This window comes from Eleutherodactylus coqui, chromosome 6 (assembly GCF_035609145.1).
Source record: "Eleutherodactylus coqui strain aEleCoq1 chromosome 6, aEleCoq1.hap1, whole genome shotgun sequence".
NCBI lineage: Eukaryota > Metazoa > Chordata > Amphibia > Anura > Eleutherodactylidae > Eleutherodactylus > Eleutherodactylus coqui.
Window position 1 is genome coordinate 55,659,991 of NC_089842.1, and position 24,781 is coordinate 55,684,771.

At 44.3% G+C, this 24,781-nt stretch overlaps 1 protein-coding gene across 1 annotated transcript in view; it reads left to right on the top strand.

The window, feature by feature from the left end:
• The window catches only part of PLCH2 (phospholipase C eta 2), a 699,861-nt gene that overhangs the window by 622,088 nt on the left and 52,992 nt on the right, over nt 1–24,781 (top strand). The window contains exons 14-19 of the mRNA XM_066606850.1: nt 7,062–7,154; nt 9,763–9,863; nt 9,940–10,037; nt 13,422–13,604; nt 16,739–16,846; nt 18,470–18,594. Coding sequence (XP_066462947.1) covers nt 7,062–7,154; nt 9,763–9,863; nt 9,940–10,037; nt 13,422–13,604; nt 16,739–16,846; nt 18,470–18,594 — 708 coding nt within the window. The remainder of the gene's footprint in view (nt 1–7,061; nt 7,155–9,762; nt 9,864–9,939; nt 10,038–13,421; nt 13,605–16,738; nt 16,847–18,469; nt 18,595–24,781) is intronic.

Below are 24,781 nucleotides of genomic sequence, written 5' to 3' on the forward strand. Positions count from 1 at the left end.
AAGATTTGTAGAACTCACAGATCACAAGCACTAAGCCATCTGTGGTGCCTGCTTCAACAGGGGTTGGTGATGACCAAAGTCACATAACTGAGGATTACCATGTCCATAGCTCACTCCCATAGAATATTCCTGCACACAACATAACCCGCACTGTCATATGCACATCTTGTTACACTATGAATATGTCCATATGGTTGCTGTGGTTAGGGGCCTGAAAATGACCACAGCTCCATATTTCAGGTCACTCTTTGTAGCGCAGGTAGCCAGTCTACAAGGTCCATGGATAATAAGGTGGTTACACACAAGATTTACAAATGTATCTGTGTAAATGTGTCTCAGACAGATCCATCAAGTGAAAACATTTAAAACAAGTTTGATTTTTCATGATTCATTATTCATAAGTTCTATTACAGCGCAATGTTCACGGGTAGACGGGAGCATGGATTGTTCATGCATTATTGATAGGGAACGAAATCTCTAGGAATGATTTGGCAAAGCTCTTTTAAATTGACATAATTATCGCTCTGCACCAACCTTTGGATCCTTTCATCTAAGGAATCGTGTATGGATTTACAATTCAGGCCTAATGTACCAGAAACCGAATATAACCCTTGTTATGAAGTCATTTTATTTTACACAGAAGAGGTATTTTAATGCATGGTTTCACCCAATCAGCTTTAGTAATTGATCAACACTAGTATAAGGGAAAAGTAGAGTAGTTATCCGGGGTAACCAATCAGATTGCTACTTCCATTTACCGCTAGGACTCTCCAAAATTGGTAGAATCTAGTTGCTACTGGTAGCAAGTATTGAGCAATTATTTAAATAATCGGGTCAGGAGAAAGGAAAAAAAAAAACTATTATTTGAGACTCCTGATTCCGTCTTCTATTTAAAATCAATGGGAATGAAAATCGTGTCTTCTAATTTGGTCTCCGAAATGTCCCTGGAACAACAGTGGAGGTGGTGCTGGCGGCAGTGGGCCAGTGGTGATTACTTCTGCCTTGCCTTGGTGAGATCCCATGTTCAAATCCCCATCAAGGTCAGATTCGAAGCTAGACCTCCAGCGCTTCAAGGCAGCAGCGCCAAACGACGCACCTGTCCTTCATGCTCCAAGCAGAAAGCCAATATTTGGATGATCCGCTCCAATTTAGCAAAAATCGGCCTGATTTAATCGCCCGGCCGATTGTGATGAACAACACCGCTGGCAACTACTTTCCTTTTCCCTTGCAGCAGCAGCCTTTCACATCTTGTTGGTGTACATCCTCTAATTCCATCCCAGGGACACATCTGAATTCCCCGAAACAAGAGTCAAAAACACTCCGGAACAGAACTATAGCCTGAAACTGCGGAAACGGAGACCAGTATGTTCTCAGTTTGGGCAGCTTTCTGTTCGTTGCAGGCATTTGTGCCAATGAGAATTACCTGGTCCGCCACATTATTCTCTTTAGCATAGGTGTTGGTAACAAATGCAGAAGTGCTCAACATAGATCTTTTCATTGGTCTCTATTTCAGCAATGGAAGTCTGTGGTTCCATTCTAGTGGTCTGTTTTTTTAGGAATTCAGACTGATCCCGGGAATGTACGCAGGAATGAAATATGACCAGCCCCTTACTTCAGATAAGGTTACCAAGTGATACTGCAATAAAATGGACCGTCTGTACCGAAGGACTTCTCTATCAAAGTTACAGATGTTGAGTGATCAGATTACGCATTCATTCTTCTGACTGCAGGCAATCCCAACTGCAAATTAACTGAAAACCACATCCCAACACTTTCTAAATAAACCCCAATATATTTACCTCACTTTCAGTATAGGATCTTTTGTAATTGAACGACCTTGAAAGTTCAGTGTAACACCATTAATACTCAATTTATAGCTGTGCTGTTTTCCGTTGCTCAGAATGAAAGTCGCAGAAGTGCTGGACTCGGCACATCATGGACATGAATGCCACTCAACACACGATTGACTATAATGGGATCTACTGGGTTCCTGTTATGCTGCCTAGAATTTTACCAGCACGTTGTGCTCTTTAGTCCACGACTTTGTTGAGGCTCTGAATGGACCCTCCAACATGGGATGTGAACATTGCCTGTAGGAGCTGTACAGGGCTAGAAAATTGATGGAAATGTCACCCATTCATTTGAAAAAAAAAAATCGCAGTATGTCCTATTCTTGTCCGATTTTTAGACACACATCGCACATTAATGTACAATCTCCCTCACATTGGACAGCACACGGACGGGATGTCTGATCCGAGTTGCACCCAAGAATTTCAGGCGCAACTTTAACAGCCGTGTGTATGTACCTTTTAGAAGTAACTAACCCGCTTATGCAGGCTGATACATATGCTTACATATACGATATATATATGATACATAGGCATATATGCTCGTAGATACAGTACTGTGTATATATACCGTAATTGGTAGTAGACCGCTTGCCCAATTGCACACAACCATCTTCTGCAATGTACAAAAAAAGTTACCGTTTGTGTTAAAATAAAAGTCTCCTTAAAGTCTTTGTGCATAGCATAACCCAGGCCTCATTAAATATTCAGGCCATTTTAGCATTATTTCGGTGAAATCAGGCCACATTATACTGGCAATTACCACTCCCAGCAGACAAAAGTGTAACAAATAGAGGAAAAGAGAACCAGATCCTCTCCCTGCATGGACAGAAAGCACTAGACAAAGCTAATTGCAATTGCTTGCTTTAAATTACTTGAGCCCAACAAGCAGCATGTTGTAATAAAATACTCACATGGGTTTTATCAATCACAGCCTAGACATCTCATCTATCTGCTTCCACGTCCCCCAGTCTTTTCTTCATTAGCAATTAAGCTCCTTATTATGATGCAGAATTTCCATGTTAGATCGTAAGTGGAAGCTCTTCTCATTAAACTATTTAACCAGTCTGGGAATCATGCATATATTACATGGCAGCCAGCGTTCAGGACTCGCCGACTAAAAAGAAACATTGGCTAAGTTTGTAGTCTCTTTGAATATCCTTTTTGGGAAATGAAGGTGGATCTTTCACTCTGTGCTGACCTGTAAAAAGGCAGTATATTGTAGCAAGGGATCCACTGCAGTCACAGCCACAATGGCCCCCAACAATTTTCTGGTAAGCAGGCTCATCCATGATGACTTATTAGAATAGCCGCACATCATGCACAGCAACAATTCAACTTCTGTCTTCTTAAAGCGCCCCTCTGTTTTCGAGTCAGAGTTCTCTACTGGGACAGGCGGTTCTATTATTGCCACTCCCTCTGCCGGATGCAGGCACCATTTTTGGTTGACCAAGGTGGCCACAGCAATTTTCTAATGTTCACAGCTTTGATTGGCCACTGTTGATCACGTAAGCAGCTCTGGCCAATCGGAGAGCAGGTATACTGCATTGTTAGACTAATGCTAAAAATGCATTATGGGAATTAGTCTGAAAACTGCATTAGCCATCTTGGATGGCCAGAGAAGGGACCTGGAAGCGGTGGATTGCAGGAATGGTCAGAGGAGAACTACTGCAGGCCCAAAACCCAGAAGGTCACTTTACCTGTCAAAAAAAAAAAGAACTTGGACACAGATGGTAAAATCAGAACGGAAGGAGCCATAAGTGAGGTAATAGTATCTCTAATATAGAAACTAAGGAGGTAGGTGTCTGCATGTTTTTGTAAGGGGGGTACCAGGGGCGTAACTATAGAGGATGCAGGGGATGTGGTTGCACCCGGGCCCAGGAGCCTTAGGGGGCCCATAAGGCCTCTCTCCTCCATATAGGGGACCCAGCACTATGAGTAAAGCATTATAGTTGGGGGCCCTGTTACAAGGTTTGCATCGGGGCCCGGGAACTTCAAGTTACGCTTCTGGGGGGTACAGTTCATTTTACTGTTTTATTTGATGTCCCAACCCCCTGGACACACACTTCTATCGCTCAGGCGACATTCTATTGTGCTGTCGCGGTGAGAGATGCTCTGAGAGCCTTCAGAATGGGATTCTGCTCTCTAGGCTTGCCTGGTGATAGAATACTTTTTTTGAAAGTAGTATAAAATGCTATAAAAGAAAAAAACAAGCCCTTATTCCTTCTGGAGAAAGAGCCCAGAAGAATAGGGCCACTCTCACACATGCGTTCAAAAATGGGGAAAAAAAAAACGTAAAAAGCGGTATGTTTGAGAGTGGCCTAAGCGGAGGTTGCAGACAGCAGTCTAGATAGATGTGTTGCTCCGCAGACTCCGTCCTGCATTGTCTGCCCACAAATTTCTACTTTCTTTATGCTAATTGATATCTGGTCTCCTAGCAACTTGCATTCGATCAGCAGTCCATACACAAATACGTAATTCCGTATGCACTGCGGATCAAACACATCCATTGAGATCAATGGACCTCATAGGCGCTGAATCCGCGCTAAAATAGAGCATGCTGTGATTTTTCTTCAGCTGACAGAATCCACAATTTCTACCGCAAGTGTGAGCGAACCGGCAAAAGTCAATGCCTGCGTATCCTACTCGCGGACAGTGATCGTGGAATCCTCACCTCCGTTAGAGTTCAGTGCAGGCTTTCCGTCTCTCAGCACTGTTTTGTTGGAGGATGTAAAATTGAAAAACTGTTTTTAACGCGTTTTCTAAAAACCTGAATGCTTTTAGTTTGCTTTCACTTTGATTCTGTTTTTGTGACTGGAACAAAATTGCAGCAGACTGTGGAGAAGCAGGAACCACCATACGGTCACAGACTCCTCTAGTAGAAGGAACATTGCCCAACCATGCTTAAGAGACTTCTGCCTGCTCATACCCCTCTCCTCTGGCGGTTCACAACGTGGATTCTCTGAACCTGCTGCGTTGCTTTATACTTATTAGGCCCAGGAAGGGTTTTGGCTTGATTGATAAATAACATTATAACATGATGTTATAATTGCAGTCATCATGTCGACTCCAGAGCCATTGCAATAAAAATGTTGAAGTTCCAGAAATGGCGCTACACCTTTCCATGGGTTCTGTGTGGTATTGCAGTGCAGTACCATGCAACTCAATGGAGCGGAGCAGCAATACCTGACAGAAGCCGTGCAGGTGTGGTGCTGTTTTTGGAAGAAACCAGCCATGATGTTTTTTTAAACAAACGCTGGGACAGGGTCACATTTTAATGCCTATTCTTGCTCTCCTTCTATTCTCGCCCCTGTTCGAACTTTTGCATGAAGAATACATCCATGTGAACTGTCTTTACAGAATATTTACCCCATAAATCCATAGCATAAAGCCCTCTCGCTGTTTGGTTCCTCCTCATACACCCTGTGACTGAACTGCGCTGGTTGGAAATAGAGTTTGAAGGTGCTTGCCGGCAGCTTTTTAATAATCCTGTCAATTCCCTGCTGATCCCATTTCACCTTTCAGGCCAAGCATAGCCCTATGGACAAATGATAACAAAATTACTTTGCATGGTAGCTGCCTGTTAATTGGGTATTAATGCTGCTTGTGCATAAATGCCAGGGAAGCGTATACAAATATTAAATTATTTAGCCGTTTCCTGAGATGGCCAGAACACCCAGTGCTGCTAAGCGCGCTACACCGCTATATAACATTCTAACTATGCCGAACTCTTAGCGACATTTGCAATTAAATAAAAACTATCGTTAAATCATTTTCGGTAGCGCGCCGCAGTACGGTGTTTGTTTTGTTAAGTCACAGCGCACCCTAGTGGCAGACTTTGGAATTATCTCAAATTTTCTGAATTTCATTATAGCCATTAGATTGACCTACCTGCTGAATAGTATTAGAGCCAAACTAATTTGTCTTGTGCTGTTATTTTCAATTTTCTGCCTTTTTAGGTTCTTTCTTTCATTGAACACTGCCGTATTTTATGGCTCAGAGCCAGTAATGGAGTTCAGTTACTATTTAAATGATCAAAACTGAATTTTATGGAGAATTTTCATCTGTAAAATCTTAGAAAACCTTTTTTATGTTAAGCCTTTGATTTAAAAAAAAAAATCTAAATTATTTCAAAATTATAAAATACCTTGCTTTTAAATCTGGTTGACTGAGGTTTTATGCCACCATAGTGGTTAAGTGAACCAAACCAGTCGAATCATGCTAAAAGTTCAGTTCCTGGCGAACCTGAACCGCAGGTGGACCTTCCTGGGTGAACATGGTGGTGATGATTCTCTTGTGGTTCATCGGTTATTACTGTTGCCTTGCAGCGCTCTGTAATGTTTGTATGTTCTTCCTGTGTTTGTATAGGTTTCTTCTTCTTCATATTAATCATCTTTATATAGTGCCTACATTCCTTAAGAAGGAAGAAGAATGGCATCTCAGTAGTTAGCACTGTTGCCTTGCCGCACTGGGGTCCTAGGTTCAAACCCGACCAAGGACAACATCTACATGGAGTTTCTATGTTCCCCTGTGGTTTACTCCCAGACTACAAAAACTTATTAATCAGTGAATATAGACACTTGCCTCAATGTGGACAGAAAATATCAAGCAATACAAAGCACGGCGTAATATACATGCATGATATAAATAAAGGTGATTATTATGAAACAGAGGGAGAACATTCAACATGCATGCAGATGTTGTCAGCTTTGAACCCAGGACCTCCGCACTACAAGGCAAGAGTGGTAACTAGAGACTAGCGAGCATACTCGATAAGGCAAACTACTCGAGCGAGTAGTGCCTTATGCGCGTACCTGCCCGCTCGTCTCTAATGATTTGGGTGCCGGCGGGGGAAAGCGGGGAGGAACGGGGGGGGGGGGGGTTGATCTCTCCCCCCCCCCCTGCTCACTCTCGCAACTCACCGCTCTTCCCCGCCGGCCCCCGAATCTTTAGAGACGAGCGGGCAGGTACTCGCATAAGGCACTACTCGCTCGAGCAGTTTGCCTTAGCGAGTATGCTCGCTCATCTCTAGTGGTAACCACTCGGCCACAGAACCACCACCGTCTGGCCTGGATCGTTATTATTGGTAACTGTTTGATTCAAACTAATTCAAAGCAAATCAAACTTCTTTTCCGAAATTCGGCAAACCGGCATAACCGAAGTTGTCAAAAGTTTACTCAGCACTAATCCTAATGTTTTCACTTTGTATTACAGAGTAAAACGGAAGAGGAGACCGAGTCAGGAGAAGAACCTAGCCCCAACAAACGTCACAGTCGCTCCCTGATGGGAAGCTTTTCTAAACGCAAGGTGAATGTGACGCTTGACATGTGACATCTGGTGCTAGATCTTAATCTCCATGCATTGGAGCAGACTTGGGTCACTTTGTACCATCTGATATTATAGGTTTTCTATGAGGTTTTCTACATGGACTTTCTTTATGAAGTAGCAGCAATGTCAGCACACCGTGCTCCCTGGACCTGCTGAAAAGCTCCACTGTCTACAGTAACCAGCATGATATGTGCCATGGCAGATTAAGTAGTCCTGGGCTGTTCTCCAAACTTGGGACCCCATTTGCCCACCCCCATTGTTTCATCTATAGTCAATAGCTATGAATAAAGTCAGACCCCAGACCAGACTCCTATGGTACTTGCCCTTCTCGCTCTCTGGTTTCTCTTCAGATCCAGGCCTGTTGAATACCATAAGGGGAATTGTGCAAAATAAGAGCTACATATAGGGTACATTCATACATAGCAGCTGTGCTGCAGTTATTGCTGTACATGCAAGAATCGCGCTGTAAATGCTGATTGCACAAACCAGGGTAGCCACCCGTACTGGGAGCTCAATGGTTAACATGCATGCAAGACACTATATAAAAAGCCCATGAATGAAATACACATGGCACTCCAAAATAATTAATACAAGATTTATTGAAACACAGTTGCTAACAGTCTAAAGACACGTAAGTTTCCAATGACCGGGAACATATTAATAAACAAAGGCCATATACAAAATACGTATAGGTCCCATGTAACCCTAATGACAGAATATATTTACTGATGGGAGTACAGAAAGTTCATTGAACATCACATATTCAAATCTTCAAACCTTGCCCTCAGTACCAATAGTGTAAAACATATCCAATCCCCATATATTACACAAGTACCAGTATACATACAGAGCCTGAAAAGGTTAATCAGACTGATAAGACCAGTAGCAAATACTATTTGAAACAGTCTGACGCAAAGATAAAGTGCCTGGGGCAGAGTATAATAGAAATGATCAGTAAAAAATAGAGGTTGCCTGTAGGCAGCCATGACCCGGTGTGTATCGCTACTGTTGGTGGCTTTCTCAAAGGCAAGAGGCACTCTATCTTTGCCTCAGACTCATGGTACTTTATGCACTCCAACCAGTAAATATATTCTGTCATTTGGGTTACATGTGGCATATACCAGGGGCGTAACTATAGAGGGTGCAGGGGATGCGGTCGCACCCGGGCCCAGGAGCCTTAGGGTGCCCCATAAGGCCTCTCTTCTCCATATAGGGAGCCCAATACTATTAATAAAACATTATAATTAGGGGCCCTGCTACACATTTTGCATTGGGGCCCAGGAGCTTTAAGTTACGCCTCTGGCCTATACTTATTTTGCACCTTGCCTTTATAAGCGGTGAGACTTTGTGAAGGCAGAATCCAAGGCAGTCTTGGGCTGTAGCTAAGATCAAGTTTCTGTCTCTGCCCATTTGGGTGGCTTGGAGCCCCGAGCAGCTGCCCAAACTGCCCATATTATAATCCGCCACTGGTTGCATGCTGCAGTATGTTGTGACACTAAAGTAGTCCTTTACCTTGCAGTCATGCTTTTGCAATAATTCATGTGGTCTCCTACATGGTTTTCGCCAGGTAGGTATGTTCATGGAAATGGGGTATGATGCAGAATTCCTATTCTGATCCCAGTACAGACAGATCTGTTTAGCAGTTGAAGGGTATGTGCACTTTTTTAAACATTTTTTTATAGCTCCCAATAAAAGATAATAATTAAAGATATGACTTTGCAAATGGTCTTGCTTTGAAAAATAAATTTGTTTTGCAGTCCCTATGTAATTCTGTGTTTCCAGTTAGAGTACAAATAACTCTAATGTGCAGTCTGATCCTGCAGTCACGTATTACTCCACCACCTCTTCTCTCTAATGCTGTCTGTCTGTAAGCAAGGAGAGGGCCGATGGAAAAAGACAAGTATGAATGTAGGCTCAGACTACAGAAGAGTTTTTGTAGTCTGTAACCATGGAGACACACAGGTCTGCATAGGAGCACAAATGTAGAATATTTTAACCAAGGCAGTTTGCAAAGTTACTAGTTTTAGAAGCAACAGAGAAATTAAAAAAAATGGTTGCAGAAGTGAACGTAGCTTTTAACCACAGGGGAGCAGTGGATTTATATGATTGAAATGTCTAAAAAAAAGGTATGATCTAGTGCAAGGTTCTTGACATGTTCTTTGCCTAGTAAGCTACCGTCAGTCATACACATGGAAAACCTATATTTTGACAATAGTTAATCTCCATCCTCTTGGGCCATATCACATGATTTGACCAGAATGAATTGGAAACTGCTTGGAGACAAAAGAGTAATGGGAAATATTTAAGAGGAATTTTTTTTTTTTATTCTCACAAACACCACTTTATTTTTTTTGGGGGGGAGGGGGGTGTTTAAAAAAAAATCGACCACCAACCTAAATCACCGCATGTCTTTTCGTTCAGAAAACATTTATAATTTCCTGACTTTTTCCTGAGCGATATTGCAGGATGTTTTCTTCGCTCTCCAAAGTAATTCTTCATCAATAAACTAAACCTAGCAGGAGAAGTAATAAACCTGTGAGGACGCTGTGTGCTATATTAAGGTTTACCTTCTCTTACCGGCCTCTAGAAAAAAGGCGCCCGGATTAAAAAGAGCTCAAGTTTGGAAGAAGGTGATGACAGCCTGGATCGGCAGGGAAGCATTGCCCGAGCCTCCGTACATTACAGCAGGTATTATGTGGTTTCTGGCGTCTTCTTAGCAGCTTAGATTTGTTCTGCTTAACTGAAGTCTCTATTTGTTCAGTAGAATCAACCGGCAGAAGAAGACTATGAAACTCTCAAGAGCGCTGTCAGATCTGGTGAAATATACAAAGTCAGTGGGTATCCACGATGTGGAAACGGAGAGTAAGTTCAAGTCATGGCATTTCCTGACTGCAGTTGGACTTTGTGTGGTGGTGGTGTACTTTTTTGCAATTGACTTAAATGGGTTATTTCATCAGGCATTCCTTTTCCATATACCTCATGACCAGGGGCTTAACTAAAGGCTCAGGGGCCCTGATGCAAAACGTGAGCTGGGCCCCCCCTCTATCTGTACCTGTACCTAAACCATGCTGCACAGAGACCTAACTTGAAGCTTCTGGGCCCCGATGCAAAAGCCGTAACAGATCCCCCAACTATAGTGTTTTATTCATAGTACTGGGCTCCCTATATGGAGAAGAGAGGCCTTATGGGCCCCTTAAGGCTCCTTGGCCCGGGTGCGACCGCATCCCCTGCATCCTCTATAGTTACGCCCCTGCTCATTAGGGCCTGTAGATGATAGAGAGGGGGTCCCCTGCTTGGAACCCCCCAATAATAAAGTGTCTCACTATTAGACCCTGCCAGTAATGATGTAATATTGCAGATACATGGCTGGCCACAGCGGTGGGTGCAGACCACCTCTTTACTTGAACTGTTCTGACCTTTTGCTAACCCAATAAGCAAGGATATGACTTTCCTAGTTGCTTGTAATAGAAGTATTACCAAATGAATCCTGTATATCTAGGCAGAGTTAATATTCAAGCTGAAGCTTCCAGCTAATATCTCTTCTGTCATACACTTTTATGTTTCCTGTAACCTCAGTGTGGTGTCCTTGCTTTCCCCTTACACTTATTATAAATCTGACAACAATGACTTTCTCCCAAGTACCAATTTTTAGGAAAAGCTTTCATATGGCATAAAGTACAAATCTACTGATTAAATAAGTACATGAGCATGAAAACTAAATAAGCAAACCAGACACAGACTATGTCTAGTGTCAGTGGAATAGGATGAATATATATTCATGATCAAGCTCCAAGATCAGACTCTTTGCATTAACCTCCGCAGTATTTACAAGGGTTGTGTCTGGGAACTTGTTTTCCATCTCTATCCAGAATACATATATAAAATTACATATACTGTGTGTGTGTAAAATAGATATATGTATAGAGAGAGGGAGAGATGGATATACCACGTTTTCCCAAAAATAAGACAGTGTCTTATATTAATTTTTGTTCAAAAAGGTTTAACTTTTTTACATGTATAGCTGCCTGGACACTATTTAAATTGACTTTTTTAATTAACTGTTAGCAGGGCTTAATTTTGGAGTAGGGCTTATATTTCAAGCATCCTCAAAAAGCCTGAAAAGTCATTTTGCATCCTCAAAAATTCTGGAAAATCGTGCTATGTCAGGGAAACAGGGTATTATAGATATGCATATATATATATATATATATCTTTCATTTAAGATGTCAGCAGTGAGTGTATGTTTGATGTGCATGAATTGTCTGAGACCGAAGTAAGCTCAAATTTTCTTGAAACCCAAACTGACCACAGTGGTAAAAGCCCCAAAGCCTGATTTGGCCCTCAGAAGAGTCAGTCTTTTAGTCTCTGCAAAACTTTGCTTCAAAGGGTGCAGCCACTCTAAAGGGGCATGCTGGGACTTTTACTATTGATGACCTATCCACTGCTCGGGATCTCCGCTGATCAGTCAATTCTCTGTCCCGCTGTCCAGCCTGGCCGAACTGACGTCTGCATCCGTGGTCAGGGCTGGAAGTACAGTGGACTGCTTCACTCCCATTGAAATTATTGGGAGTGATGCTGCCTTTTGCATTTCCGACTCTGACAGCAACTAGAAGCTGGGTTTAAATTAGAAAACGTCGCTCCCATTCGTTTCAATGGGAGTAAAGCAATCCATTACACTTCTGGCCCTGACCACCAATGTGGTCACCCGGCTTCGCTGCACTGAACAGAGAATAGGTCATCAATAGTACATGCCTGGAACATCTCTATTAATCACCACTGTTTAATTGCAAAACCATTACTCCTCCTGGCGGAGAGGCGCTCTACTTGTTAAAGGCACAGGGTGCAGTGGTCAACAGCGACGGCTTAGTAATGAACAAGGCTCACTTCTTCTATACCCAGAACTGGTGTTGGTAGTTTACTTTTCCTTCCCCCGATATCAAAACCTGTGTGGTTACAGCCTTGATATCCTTCACCTCTCCCACTGTCTCAGACCCCGTTAGTCACAGCATCAGTCCGACTCTCTCCTCTACAAGAGTGTTTCTTGAAGTCCCAGCAAGGGCATATGCCCATGATGTCTCCAGCGATCACTAACCTTCCAGAGTACACTGCATTACTCTCATAACCTGCTTGTTACTGCACATACTCAACCAGTAGGAGGCAGTTTCACTCCCTTGCAGTTACACTGTATGAAATGCCATTTATGATTGGTTACTATGTGGAGTCTGGCTTTGCTTTTAATTTCCAGTCATTGTTACAAGGCTTGTATAAAGAGTCTGATGATTGACTTGAAGGAATGCTGTCTTCCAATAGGTGGCGCTGTGGAGATATTGTTCCATCTCTGTTATTAGAACTTATTTGAAGAAGTTATGCAGAATAGTCGTCCTGATAGTATTGCCCATTATCTTATATTTTCTGGGTTAACTAGTTTTTCATTTTTCAGTGGAAATGTTTTGGATACACTTTTATGTTTTTTGTATTTTTTTTTATATTGCCCTTCAAATTTGAGAATTGTAGCTTTATTCTAATTTATGTAACGCCCTGACATGATTGTGGAAGCTGTATTTGTGGGTTTAATGAAATGGGTTTGCATAAAGTATAAGGGCTGCCTCACATGAGTATGTTGGTATAGCATATTCTGCGCTGTACCAATCTCCCATAGGCAGCCATGTTGGTGCTCACATGAATTGCGCAAAAAATACTTGCAAGAAAAATCACAGCATGTTCTATCTTGGCGCATATTATGCATGCATACATGCTTAGATAATACATTAATTTTGATGGCACGAAGCAAGTACGCAGTTTCATTGCTGAGTGCCACGGGTGTGTCTCACAGGCGGCACGCTACGAGATGCGCTCGTGTGAGCTCGGCCTAATGCAGAAGTTTTTTGAATGATGATCAGAATTGCCTAGGTTATATGCAAATCCTACATTTCCAGTCCCCAACTGGTCAGTTGAGGGGAGTGTGGCTATCGCACAGTCTATCTGCAATATTTGGCGCATTGGCATAGACCAAATAACTGCATCAAATAGCAAAATGCACATGTTTTGATTGTAAGCTCTTACAAACTGTGTATTCTGTCCTCCTGTGTCCTTTTTTGTCCTTGTAACTTTGTATATTGCTTCTATGATGGTAAAGCGCTGCGGAAAATGTTGCAATTACTAATGCTGAAAAAAAAATTGGCCAACTCCAACTTGTGATCTAGAACCGTTATAGTCACAACTTTCTCTATCTGCTCTCCTCCCCAGTTTCTAGCAGCTGGCAGGTATCTTCATTTAGTGAGACCAAAGCTCATCAAATCCTTCAGCAGAAGCCAGCACAGTTTGTTCGATTCAACCAATACCAGCTGTCCCGGATCTACCCTTCCTCCTACAGAGTGGACTCCAGTAACTATAACCCCCAGCCGTTTTGGAACGCTGGTTGCCAGTTGGGTAAGAGAGTCAGCTTGAAGCAGCAATATGTTATGGTGCTTGTCTTCATATTATATTATCTATGAAACGATTTGATGCACTGATACAGGACTATATGCCATACATGGATGACCTAAAGGGGGGGCACATATACAGTGTACTACAGCTCCCAACACGCAATGCAATATTGCATATACTATATATTGGTGGTGCCAATGGTTTGAGGAGTTTGTCAAGAGTTTAGCTTACTGAGGATCTGCCCTTGTTGGCAAACCCTTTAAGCAACTCCAACCCAGCTGCTTACTGCACCTACATTGCATGAGCATTTAATTGTTCTGGTTAACACAATATTAACTTGCCTTAAAGGGGTTCTCCAAGAAGAAAAAAGGTGGCTGCCCATGCGGCTTCTGAGCAATGAGACTCGGAATGTAACTAGGAAGGGTTGAATGTAGCTCTGGACTGGAGAGGGTGTGCATGATGATGGTGGAGGGTAGAGCAACACAGCACACTTTTCATTCCTGTCCACTTTATTTCCATTCAGTCTGACAGGAATGAACTGTGGGGTGTTCAGTTCCTCCCCCTCCGGACTGTTATTTCCTTTCACTATAATCCTGCTTGTGATAGAGATGACTACTGAAAAGCATTTCCCTCATCAGAACAGGAAGGGTCAACATATTAGATTTTAGTAGTCAATGTGAAAACTGCAGAATACTAGGATTTTTGTTTTTAACATACTGTACACTTTAAAAAAAAAGTTTATATCTTCAGGTATGCAGGACTAATGTTAGAATAGCGCCACCTGCTGTTCCTCTTGAAGAGCCTTTGTGTATCCTATTCACCTTTTAGTAAACGTTCCAAGATGGACATGCCGACTCAGTCTTGCTTCCATACAATGGAGCACACAGGAAAGCAAAACTGAGCAGGTAAACATGGAACAAAAACAGTAGGTGGTGCTATTCTAACATTAGTTATGAAATATCTGTTGGTATAAACAGCAGGTGGCACTATTCTAACATTTAGTACTGGTATATCTGGGGATAAAAAAATATTTTTTTTCACGAGTGTAAATATAAAAAATGGTTATTATGGGCTGTATTTAAATACAAAGAATATTTTTCGTCGGACATCCCCTTTAAACTATAGAAAAGCTTTTGATGTCACATTCACATTAAAAAGGGGTTTTTTTGGACATTCACTTCCATTAGAGTTTTTGTCTGTAAGCCGATGACAAATGTCAACACCCAGAAGCCGGCTGTAATCTGTGCAGGAACCCAGTAGGAAGCAATTAATTCTCCTACAACCCCACAAAAGACAAAATTTCGCACATGGGGTAATGAATGAGCTGTCAATGTAATAGTCTCACCAATTACTCCAGAAGAAGAAGCGTTTTTGAAGCAGTTTTCAGCTCTGACTAAATAGATGAGTCCTAAATGGAGGATCCATCTATATTAAATCAGAATTCCCCAATAGAGTAATGTGTTTGAACATGGATTGTGGAGAACAGACAATCCAATTAATGCAGTAAGCAGCAGGCACAGCAGCTTCATAAAGGGATGTCCTATCTGCACAGAATATACTGTACACCCTGCAAAGCAATGGTTAGAGGTGGAACAGATTTTTGTTGTCAACATGTGTTTTATTTCTGTTTTAGACGTAGGACATAAAACATTTCCTTATCTCGATGTCATATGCTCAGCTCCCTGTTAGGTTTTTATTGATAGACTAGCAGGTTTGAAGTTGTCCCTAAGCAAACACAGGGATGCCTGCGGTTGTCCACCGGTTAGTGACACAACATGACATGGTATTTGGTAGTGACTAGACATGAGAGAGCATACTCGCTAAGACAAACTACTCCAGCGAGTAGTGCCTTATTCGAGTACCTGCCCGCTCGTGTCTCAAGATTCGGCTGCTGGCGCGGGTGACAGGTGAGTTGCGGCGGTGAGCGGGGGGGAGTGAGGGAGAGAGAGATCTCCCCTCTGTTCCTCCCCGCTCTCCCCCGCTGCCTCCCGCCGGCACCCGAATCTTTAGAGCCGAGCGGGCAGGTACTCGAATAAGGCAGTACTCGCTCGAGTAGTTTGCCTTAGCCTTAGCGAGTATGCTCGCTCATCTCTAGTAGTGACACATCATATATTCTTGGCACAAGTTTGAATCCCCATTCAGCAGCTAAACAGCCACAGGTTACCTGTGCAAACGTTTAAATGCATTTGATGATCCTAATGAGGAACATTTTTAAAACAGACGATCCATCTGTGTCAGCGGCAGTCTCGATTGTAAAACAGTCTCAGATTGGCCCATAGGGGAACACGTGAATCCCCTTGTGGACTCTGTGGGAGGGTCAGCCAACCCACCTATCCCTCACATAAGCTGTGCCACAAATATTGGATAAATGGGATAAATGGCATTCTCTGTATACTTCAGTGGAAACAACAGCGCCACCTTTCTATTGATATATATGAGGAACGCAGCAGCAAAATATTTGTAAATGGGGATCAAGTAATATTTGTATGTAACTGTACAGGGGGCCCCCAGAATTAAATTTTTTTTCTGGTGGGCACTGGACACCCCAATCCGATACTGGGTGTAAAGATATCAAATAAAAGCTTCACATTGATAGCATGCTGGAGTCTTGACAAAAAGCAAAAGGAGTCGGATTCTTTTTCTAGGAGGAAACCTCTTGTGGGCACATTCAGTTTCCATAAAAATAAACTTAAACAAGTTGTGAAAGACTAGGAGTCAGGACATTACAAGATGTGCAGCATATAAGCACTACAAATATACTGACTGTAATGTACTGGACATCTTATGGTAGTATTAGCATATTTTGGGGTACATGGGTAAGGGTTTTCACCCTAACTTATATGCAAATAATTGCATCTCCACGTACAATTAAAATGAATATCAATCGATCAGCCTTACATATTGTCTTACTCCCAATCTTCTTCACTATTCATGACATTGAAATCAACACTCGTTACTTTTCTGAAGTTAGCTGGAATCGGGGACCATTTTTTTGGTTTAGAGCGTGAGTCCCTGAGCTCGGACTGATATGATGTTTGTAAATGGTTGTTCTATAAATGTAATTATACATGTGATGTGTTGATTTAACCGTTTGCGTGTGTTATCTGCTCATCACATATTTTTTGCTTCTTCAACAGTTGCATTAAATTACCAGTCAGAGGGCCGAATGTTACAACTCAATCGAGCAAAGTTCAACAGAAATGGGAACTGTGGTTACGTTCTGAAGCCGAAATGCATGTCTCATGGTGAGGACTGTTGTGTGCACACTGTAGCGGTAGTCTGCATTTAGGCCTGATGATCATTTTATCATGCTATGAAACCAATGGTGACAAATTAAAGAAAGCATGTAAGCTGGTCAGTCTTTGTGTGTGGCCCTTGAACTTGACACAGGATGATGCAGTAATGGAGGCTGACATAGGATATTCAATGCAACAGAACTTTACACTGGTCTTAGACACCTAGAAAATTGATAGCAGAAAAAGACCATGGGGTCCATTTAGTCTGCCCTTATATGATTGGAAGCAGCAAGCGTGATTTATACAGCAGTGGCACTTAGCTTGGTAGTTGTATATCGGCACGCAGCTCAGTGGATGCAGTCGATGTTAAATACTTATGGCAATTCGCAAAACTTCATGGACAAAGGGCCTGGCATGGTCTTGGTCTTTGGTCACTTCTACACCAGGGATGCAGGGCTTCCCGCATCCCCAGTGCAGGAACATGCTGCAAATGGTCTGCAGCTACTTGCAGGACCTTCTCCAGTCACGGAGCACTCTCTTCTCAGCAGACCAGAATAGGTTTGGGATCGGTGCGGAGATGATCGCAAACCACTCTGCACTAGACACAGGGTCACCACTTTTATCAGGGACTAGTGAGGTCCAATCCTCTCCTACCCTCCTCCGGTCGCTTTAACAGTCTTATGCGCGCCTAACAGATTCTCCACTCTACACACGTGTTCCTCTGCTACCCACACATTTCAGAGCACAATGTGCACCAAAAACAGTTTGTTATAGTCCAGCTTCCACCCTATTACAGAGTCCTTGTGGTGCTACTCCATCACCCCTCCACACAAGAGCCAGTGCCCTTCAGCAATGGATGAGAACATTATAATAATTAACGGCACAATACCTGCAAAAAAAACTTGTTAGTGATACACAGCAATAAAAGTAAGAAGTTTACCAGTTGGCTTCACTGGTTCAGCAACTGTAATAACTCGCAGCAACATGATTACAGTTTGTTCATAACAAGTGCTGGTCAATTGATAGTCTGTATTGCTAAGAAACCCCTTTGCATGCAAGCATCTATTATGTCATGCTTGGTTGGAATACTACTTATGGAGCTGCACAATTTAAAATCTGCAAAGGTGTTCCAAGTAATGCTATACAAGGACATAGATACAGTATAGGGGTGCAGACAGAGCCGCAAATGCCCCTCTGCTACCAAGGAAGACGACAGTATTCTAAAAGGCATATTGGTAGATGAGGACTCTGTTAGCATTTTTTTACATTGAGGCCCAAGAACGGCAAGCTTCTGATGCTGTCTAATTATGGTAAATCTATTTCAAGTCATCAGAACTTGTTTTAGAGACATTTTAACATGGAAATGTCTTCCTAATGTCCACTGGGCTGTAGGAATCTTCTCCCAACAAGTTTACCCCTGTGGGCAGTTGGGTAGAATGTAAAAGTGCCATTTGTATCTTGACCATATCCAGCAGGAAGGAAAAGTAGAAGTCCTTTCTTTATATTTTCGATTCTATCTAAATCTACTTCTGGCTGGTTTTGGCTTAAAAACTGACAAAAAAAACCACAAAAAACGTAAAACCATCCTAAGCGTCTCATGGTTTATGATGATCTTTGTATATATATTTTTAGGTGCCTTTAATCCAACTTCCGAAGACCCCTTAGCAAGCCAGTTAAGGAAGCAGCTAATTCTTCGAATAATCAGTGGACAACAGCTTCCAAAACCAAAGGACTCTATGCTGGGAGACCGTGGAGAGGTAAGGTGGTTTCTACAGAAATTAGGCCCTTAAAGGGGCTTTATGGGCAAAAACTTTTGATTAGCAGAGATCCACTGCTTGAGATTCCCTGTGATCGGCTGTCAGTGCAGTGGGGCCAGATGTCATTACCAGGTTTAGAGTAGAAAGCTTCGCTCCTATTGAAATCAATAGGAGCAAAGCTGCCTATTACACTTCCAGTTTTGACCCCAATGATGACAGCTGGGTCCACTACACTGAAAACGGGCTAGGTTAATAGCCCAGAAACCTCCTTAATGTAAGGAATTACTACACAAAAAACACCTATCTGTCCTAGCAACATAAAATGATCCTAAGCCTTCCATCACATGGAAATCAGTAAAGCACCGGTATATCTGGTGCTCCAAAGAGACAAAGGAAAGGAGGACATTCTTTGCATCTCCTTTTTTCTGAATTAATGGAAGTCCTGAATGAAATCCCCCTTTTTAACTCCAAAATTTGAAAAAGAGTTTTCTTAACCCTTTGCAATTCAATTTTGAATTCAGGGTTTCCTAGGGGGTTTTCTCTTTCTGCCTTTATACAATGGTGCCATCTGCTGGCTAGAGCCAGTACTGCGGGGTGGGACACACTGGAGAGGTCCCCGGACAAGAGAACAACTAGTAATATACAGTAAGAATACCCTGCCGAACGTCTTCCAACAACGGAGCTGTATAGCCTTCCATCAGAATGTCTTCAGACGTCAGACAGTGGATTCGAAAGGGTTAAACAATCCTTTTTAAGGCCTTATATGTAGTATTGCTGGGTTTTGCTGTACAACCTTGCTGGAGAAGAGGGAGAGGATTCAAAAAGATCTGAACAAACTTACAGTGTCTGGCGACTAACAAATTGGTATTTAACAAGGATAAATGCAGAGTACTAAATCTGTGCAAGAAAAATGAAAAAGCATATGCAGAATGGGAGGAATTGAGCGAAGCAGCAGCACATGTGAAAAAGACTTGGGTATACTAATAGATCACAGACTGAACATGAGTCAACAGCGTGATACAACAGCAAAAAAAGGCAAACACAATTCTGGGATGTAGTAAGAGAAGCATAGAGTCTAGATCACATGAGGTAATTATCCCCCTCTACTCTACCTTAGTCAGACCTCATCTGGAATACTGTGTCCAGTACTGGGCACCCCACTTTAAAAAAAAAAAAAAAGACATAGTGAACTGGAGCAAATTCAGAGAAGAGTTACCAAGATGGTGAGCGGACAGCAAATCATGTCCTATGAGAAACAGTTAAGGATCTGGGAATGTTTAGCTTACAAAAAAGAAGGCTGAGGGAAGACTTAATAGCTGTCTACAAATATCTGAAGGGCTGTCACAGTGCAGAGGGACAAGGAAAGACTAGAAGCAATGGGATGAAACTGAAAAGGAGGAGACACAAATTAGACATTTAGAGAAAACTTTTCGACAGTGAGGGTGATCAATGAGTGGAACAGGTTACCACAGGAGGTGGTGACTTCTTCAATGGAAGTGGTCAAACAAAGGCTGGACAAATATCTGTCTGGGATGGTTTAGTGAATCCTGCACTGAGCAGTGGATTGGACCAGATGACCCTGGAGGTCCCTTCCAACTCTACCATTCTATGATTTTAAAATACCGTAGAATAGCTGATAAATTACTGCCACCTAGCATTTTTGAAGATTTAGTATATAGAGTAGAGATAAATATCTTCTGAAGGAGGGAAAAATAAAAGAAATGTTAACACATCTCAGGTGCTGTGAATTTCAGTGACTATTTTGTCTTAGATTTCCCAGAAAGCTCTTTATAACATTAGTGATGAGTTGCCGCTGACACGAGCTTTGTACAACATTATTTATTCTCCTATTGACTTTTGCGAACACCTAGGCGTTTTGTCACAAGGGACGGTGCAGGACATGAGGGAAAGGATGCTGTGATGTGTCTGGAGATCGAACAGCGTGTCCGCAGGATGCACCCAGCTCGGCTATCTTTAGGAAGGAGGGCTGACATTTTCTTTATTAATAAAGTCTTACATTTACTAACATTAAGGCCGAGCTGCATCAGCCATTTATATTCCCGTCCGACATGGTACAGACTTATTGGTTTTCCATATATCATTGTCTTTTGTTGCTTGTGTTCCTTTTTTTTTTTTTTTTTTCTTTTTAACATTTATTTTGCGCATCCCTCTGATAGACAAGGAGTACGTGTCAAAAGTAGCCCTTTAAAGAGCTAGAGAGGAAGACCTCATCAGAGGATATGGGCGAGGATCCAGGATGCATATATCTATATTACTCCCCAAATCCACACCATTCGCAACCTGATTGGTTGTTTGGATTTACTCATTACCGCTGATGGGTTATTTGGGTTGGCTGATTCACGGTGATTGGTTATTTGAGTTGGCTTATTCCCAGTGATGGGTTATTTGTAGAGATGAGCAAACGTACTCGTCCGAGCTTGATACTCGTTTGAGTATTAGCATGTTCGAGATGCTCGTTACTCGTAACGAGCACCACGCGATGTTCGGGTTACTTTCACTTTCATCTCTGAGACGTTAGCGCGCTTTTCTGGCCAATTGAAAGACAGGGAAGGCATTACAACTTCCCCCTGCGACGTTCAAGCCCTATACCACCCCACTGCAGTGAGTGGCTGGCGAGATCAGGTGTCACCCGAGTATAAAAATCGGCCCCTCCCGCGGCTCGCCTCAGATGCGTTGTGACATAGCTGAGGGACAGTGCTATCGTGTTGGAGCTGCTGTAGGGAGAGTGTTAGGAGTGAGTGTAGGCTTCAAGAACCCCAACGGCCCTTTTTAGGGCCACATCTAACTGTGTGCAGTAGTGTGGAGGCTGCTTTTTGCAGTGTTGCACCTTTTTTTTTTTTTTTTGGTATATCGGCCGTGCAGAGCATTGCGCCCTGCAGTAATACTCCAGGGACAGAAGTGTGGAGGCAGGGAGAGCGTTAGGAGTTATTGTAGGCTTCAAGAACCCCAACGGTCCTTCTTAGGGCCACATCTAACCGTGTGCAGTAGTGTGGAGACTGCTTTTTGCAGTGTTGCACTTTTTTTTTTTTTTGGTATATCGGCCGTGCAGAGCATTGCGCCCTGCAGTAATACTCCAGGGACAGAAGTGTGGAGGCAGGGACAGAAGACATATATTATTGATTGAATATACGCAGTGGTCCTTTTCAAAAAAATATTGGGCAAAAAATCTATTTGGCCTGCCTGTCACTGTGCTCAGTGTTCTGGGTCCGTGTGTGCTGGGTGTAGTACTTCAACAAAATCATACGCAGCCAGCTAAGTGTTACAGCAGGCTTGCGCCAAATTATTTCCTGGCTGTGAAATCACCGCTCTGTTGCAGTTAATAACAGTGCAACACTCTGCAGTTCTGTGACACACTCCAGGGACAGAAGACATATATTATTGATTGAATATACGCAGTGGGCCTTTTCTAAAAAATATTGGGCAAAAAATCTATTTGGCCTGCCTGTCACTGTGCTCAGTGTTCTGGGTCCGTGTGTGCTGGGTGTAGTACTTCAACAAAATCATACGCAGCCAGCTAAGTGTTACAGCAGGCTTGCGCCAAATTATTTCCTGGCGTTCCGTAAGCGAAGTCAGCCTCCAACCACAGGCCAATAAGCGACACATTTAATTACAGCGTTCTGTTTCTGCATTACTGGTAATACAGCATGCTGAGGGGTAGAGGTAGGCCTAGAGGACGTGGGCGCGGACGAGGACGCGGAGGCCGTAGTCCGGGTGTGGGCGCAGGCCGAGCTCCTGATCCAGGTGTATCGCAGCCGACTGCTGCGGGATTAGGAGAGAGGCACGTTTCTGGCGTCCCCACATTCATAGCACATTTAATGGGTCCACGCGGTAGACCTTTATTAGAAAATGAGCAGTGTGAGCAGGTCCTGTCGTGGATGGCAGAAAGTGCTTCCAGCAACCTATCGTCCAACCACAGTTCTGCGCCGTCCACTGCTGCAACTCAGAATCCTCTGGCTGCTGCTCCTCCTTCCTCCCAGCCTCCTCAATCCATGAAAATGAGACATTCTGAGGAGCGGGCAGACTCCCAGGAACTGTTCTCGGGCCCCTGCTCAGATTGGGCAGCAGTGGTTCCTCTCCCACCAGAGGAGTTTATCGTGACTGATGCCCAACCATTGCAAAGTTCCCGGGGTCCAGGGGATGAGGCTGGGGACTTCCGGCAACTGTCTCAAGACCTTTCAGTGGGTGAGGAGGCCGATGACGATGAGACACAGTTGTCTATCAGTGAGGTAGTAGTAAGGGCATTAAGTCCGAGGGAGGAGCGCACCGAGGATTCTGAGGAAGAGCAGCAGGACAATGAGGTGACTGACCCCACCTGGTTTGCTACGCCTACTGAGGACAGGTCTTCAGAGGGGGAGGCAAGGGCAGCAGCAGGGCAGGTTGCAAGAGGCAGTGCGGTGGCCAGGGGTAGAGGCAGGGCCAGACCGAATAATCCACCAACTGTTTCCCAAAGCGCCCCCTCGCGCCATGCCACCCTGCAGAGGCCGAGGTGCTCAAAGGTCTGGCAGTTTTTCACTGAGAGTGCAGACGACCGACGAACAGTGGTGTGCAACCTTTGTCGCGCCAAGATCAGCCGGGGAGCCACCACCACCAGCCTCACCACCCCCAGCATGCGCAGACATATGATGGCCAAGCACCCCACAAGGTGGGACGAAGGCCGTTCACCGCCTCCGGTTTACACCGCTTCCTCTCCCCCTGTGCCCCAACCTGCCACTGAGATCCAACCCCGCTCTGAGGACACAGGCACTACTGTCTCCTGGCCTGCACCCACACCCTCACCTCCGCTGTCCTCGGCCCCATCCACCAATGTCTCTCAGCGCACCGTCCAGCCGTCGCTAGCGCAAGTGTTTGAGCGCAAGCGCAAGTACGCCGCCACGCACCCGCACGCTCAAGCGTTAAACGTGCACGTAGCCAAATTGATCAGCCTGGAGATGCTGCCATATAGGGTTGTGGAAACGGAGTCCTTCAAAAGTATGATGGCGGCGGCGGCCCCGCGCTACTCAGTTCCCAGTCGCCACTATTTTTCCCGATGTGCCGTCCCAGCCCTGCACGACCACGTCTCCCGCAACATTGTACGCGCCCTCACCAACGCGGTTACTGCCAAGGTCCACTTAACAATGGACACGTGGAAAAGCACAGGCGGGCAGGGCCACTATATCTCCCTGACGGCACATTGGGTGAATTTAGTGGAGGCTGGGACAGAGTCAGAGCCTGGGACCGCTCACGTCCTACCCACCCCCAGAATCGCGGGCCACAGCTCGGTGGTGGTATCTGCTGCGGTGTATGCTTCCTCCACTAAAGCACCCTCCTCCTCCTCCAACGCAACCTCTGTCTCGCAATCAAGATGTGTCAGCAGCAGCAGCATGTCGCTAGCAGTCGGTGTCGCGCGTCGTGGCAGCACAGCGGTGGGCAAGCGTCAGCAGGCCGTGCTGAAACTACTCAGCTTAGGAGATAAGAGGCACACGGCCCACGATCTGCTGCAGGGTCTGACAGAGCAGACCGACCGCTGGCTTGCGCCGCTGAGCCTCCAACCGGGCATGGTCGTGTGTGACAACGGCCGTAACCTGGTGGCGGCTCTGCAGCTCGGCAGCCTCACGCACGTGCCATGCCTGGCCCACGTCTTTAATTTGGTGGTTCAGCGCTTTCTGAAAAGCTACCCACGCTTGTCAGACCTGCTCGAAAAGGTGCGCCGGCTCTGCGCACATTTCCGCAAGTCCCACACGGACGCTGCCACCCTGCGCACCCTGCAACATCGGTTTAATCTGCCAGTGCACCAACTGCTGTGCGACGTTCCCACACGGTGGAACTCTACGCTCTAGCTGTCTCTTCCCCCTCCTCCTCCTCCTCCTCCTTCTAGCGTGTGGGCACCTCGCACAGCAGTCAGTGCTCTGTCAGCTGAAACCGACATTGCATGGGCCTCAGGGTGGCAGCGTCCGTGGTGGACTTGTGGAAATGCGCGCAGAAGCGGTGCACCTTGCCAAGCAGGTCAGACAAGTGGGGGTAGCTTTTCAGGCTCTATGAGCAGCGTAGAGCTATAGTGGAATACCAACTCCAACATGGGCGGCGCAGTGGGAGTCAGCCTCCTCAATTATTTTCAGAAGAGTGGGCCTGGTTGGCAGACATCTGCCAGGTCCTTGGAAAGTTTGAGGAGTCTACCCAGGTGGTGAGC